We start from the raw sequence: 844 nt of genomic DNA on the forward strand, positions 1-844 counted from the left end.
GGTCAGATACGGGACTATGGACAGGTGTACCACCTCTGACCAGAGGGAGGACGGCTGGACGCTGTATGAGGACATGAAATGCATTATGAAGTCCAGCCGCCCTTCCCCATCTCTCTGTACCCCAGTACGAGCTCCGAGAGTGCAGAAGCCTGAGCTGCGATGGGGTGATCACAAATTGCAATGCTTTCCCGGCTTCAATGCAAAAATGAAAGAAATGCAAATTATTTTCTGATACATATTAGTAAATATGCATTTCCTTCATTTTTTTTGCAAAAGTTGGACTTTATTCTTTATTAATAGAAAAGAAATGGGACCCCGGCTTGAAGATAACGGCTGCATGAGGACTTTGCAACGGTCTGCGGAAGAACGCAAGACACGAGGACAAAACTGTCTCCAGCGACTCGCAACAATGTAACACTTAGACACTTAGACATCGCAACCAGATTGTTGTTCCTCTTTCTGGTCTGATCTACAGATAAATAAGAGTTATTCTGCGCTGACACCCTCCTCTTATCTCTTTTTTGTCGAAAATAAGTCACAATAAAGGAGAAGTAATGTTAGAGAACAGTTCTGGGTTGAACCCAGTGGCGTAACAATCGCCATAGCGACCCAGGCGGCTGCTAGGGGTCCCGGGCACAGTTGGGGGGCCCGGCCAGGGCATCCCTCTGATGCCGCGTGGGCCCCCTGGGTCGCTATGGCATATCAGGGTGCTGGCCGTCACTGGCGGCTGTGAAGAGGAACGCGCCGCTGTTAGATCTCCGACAACCGGTCAGTGATGTGTGCGGCGGGGCGTTCCTCCTCACAGCCGCTGTCAGTGACAGCCAGCAGCTGCTGCAGAAGAGGC

At 50.8% G+C, this 844-nt stretch overlaps 1 protein-coding gene across 1 annotated transcript in view; it reads right to left on the reverse strand.

Annotated features, from left to right (window-relative positions):
• The window catches only part of LOC108802762 (Fc receptor-like protein 5), a gene marked incomplete at its 5' end in the record, with an annotated part of 21,227 nt that overhangs the window by 2,754 nt on the left and 17,629 nt on the right, over positions 1-844 (reverse strand). The window contains one exon of the mRNA XM_018574617.1: positions 31-154. Coding sequence (XP_018430119.1) covers positions 31-154 — 124 coding nt within the window. The remainder of the gene's footprint in view (positions 1-30; positions 155-844) is intronic.

Source organism: Nanorana parkeri, unplaced genomic scaffold (genome assembly GCF_000935625.1).
Source record: "Nanorana parkeri isolate BGI_ZX_2015 unplaced genomic scaffold, ASM93562v1 scaffold3094, whole genome shotgun sequence".
Taxonomy (NCBI): Eukaryota; Metazoa; Chordata; class Amphibia; order Anura; family Dicroglossidae; genus Nanorana; species Nanorana parkeri.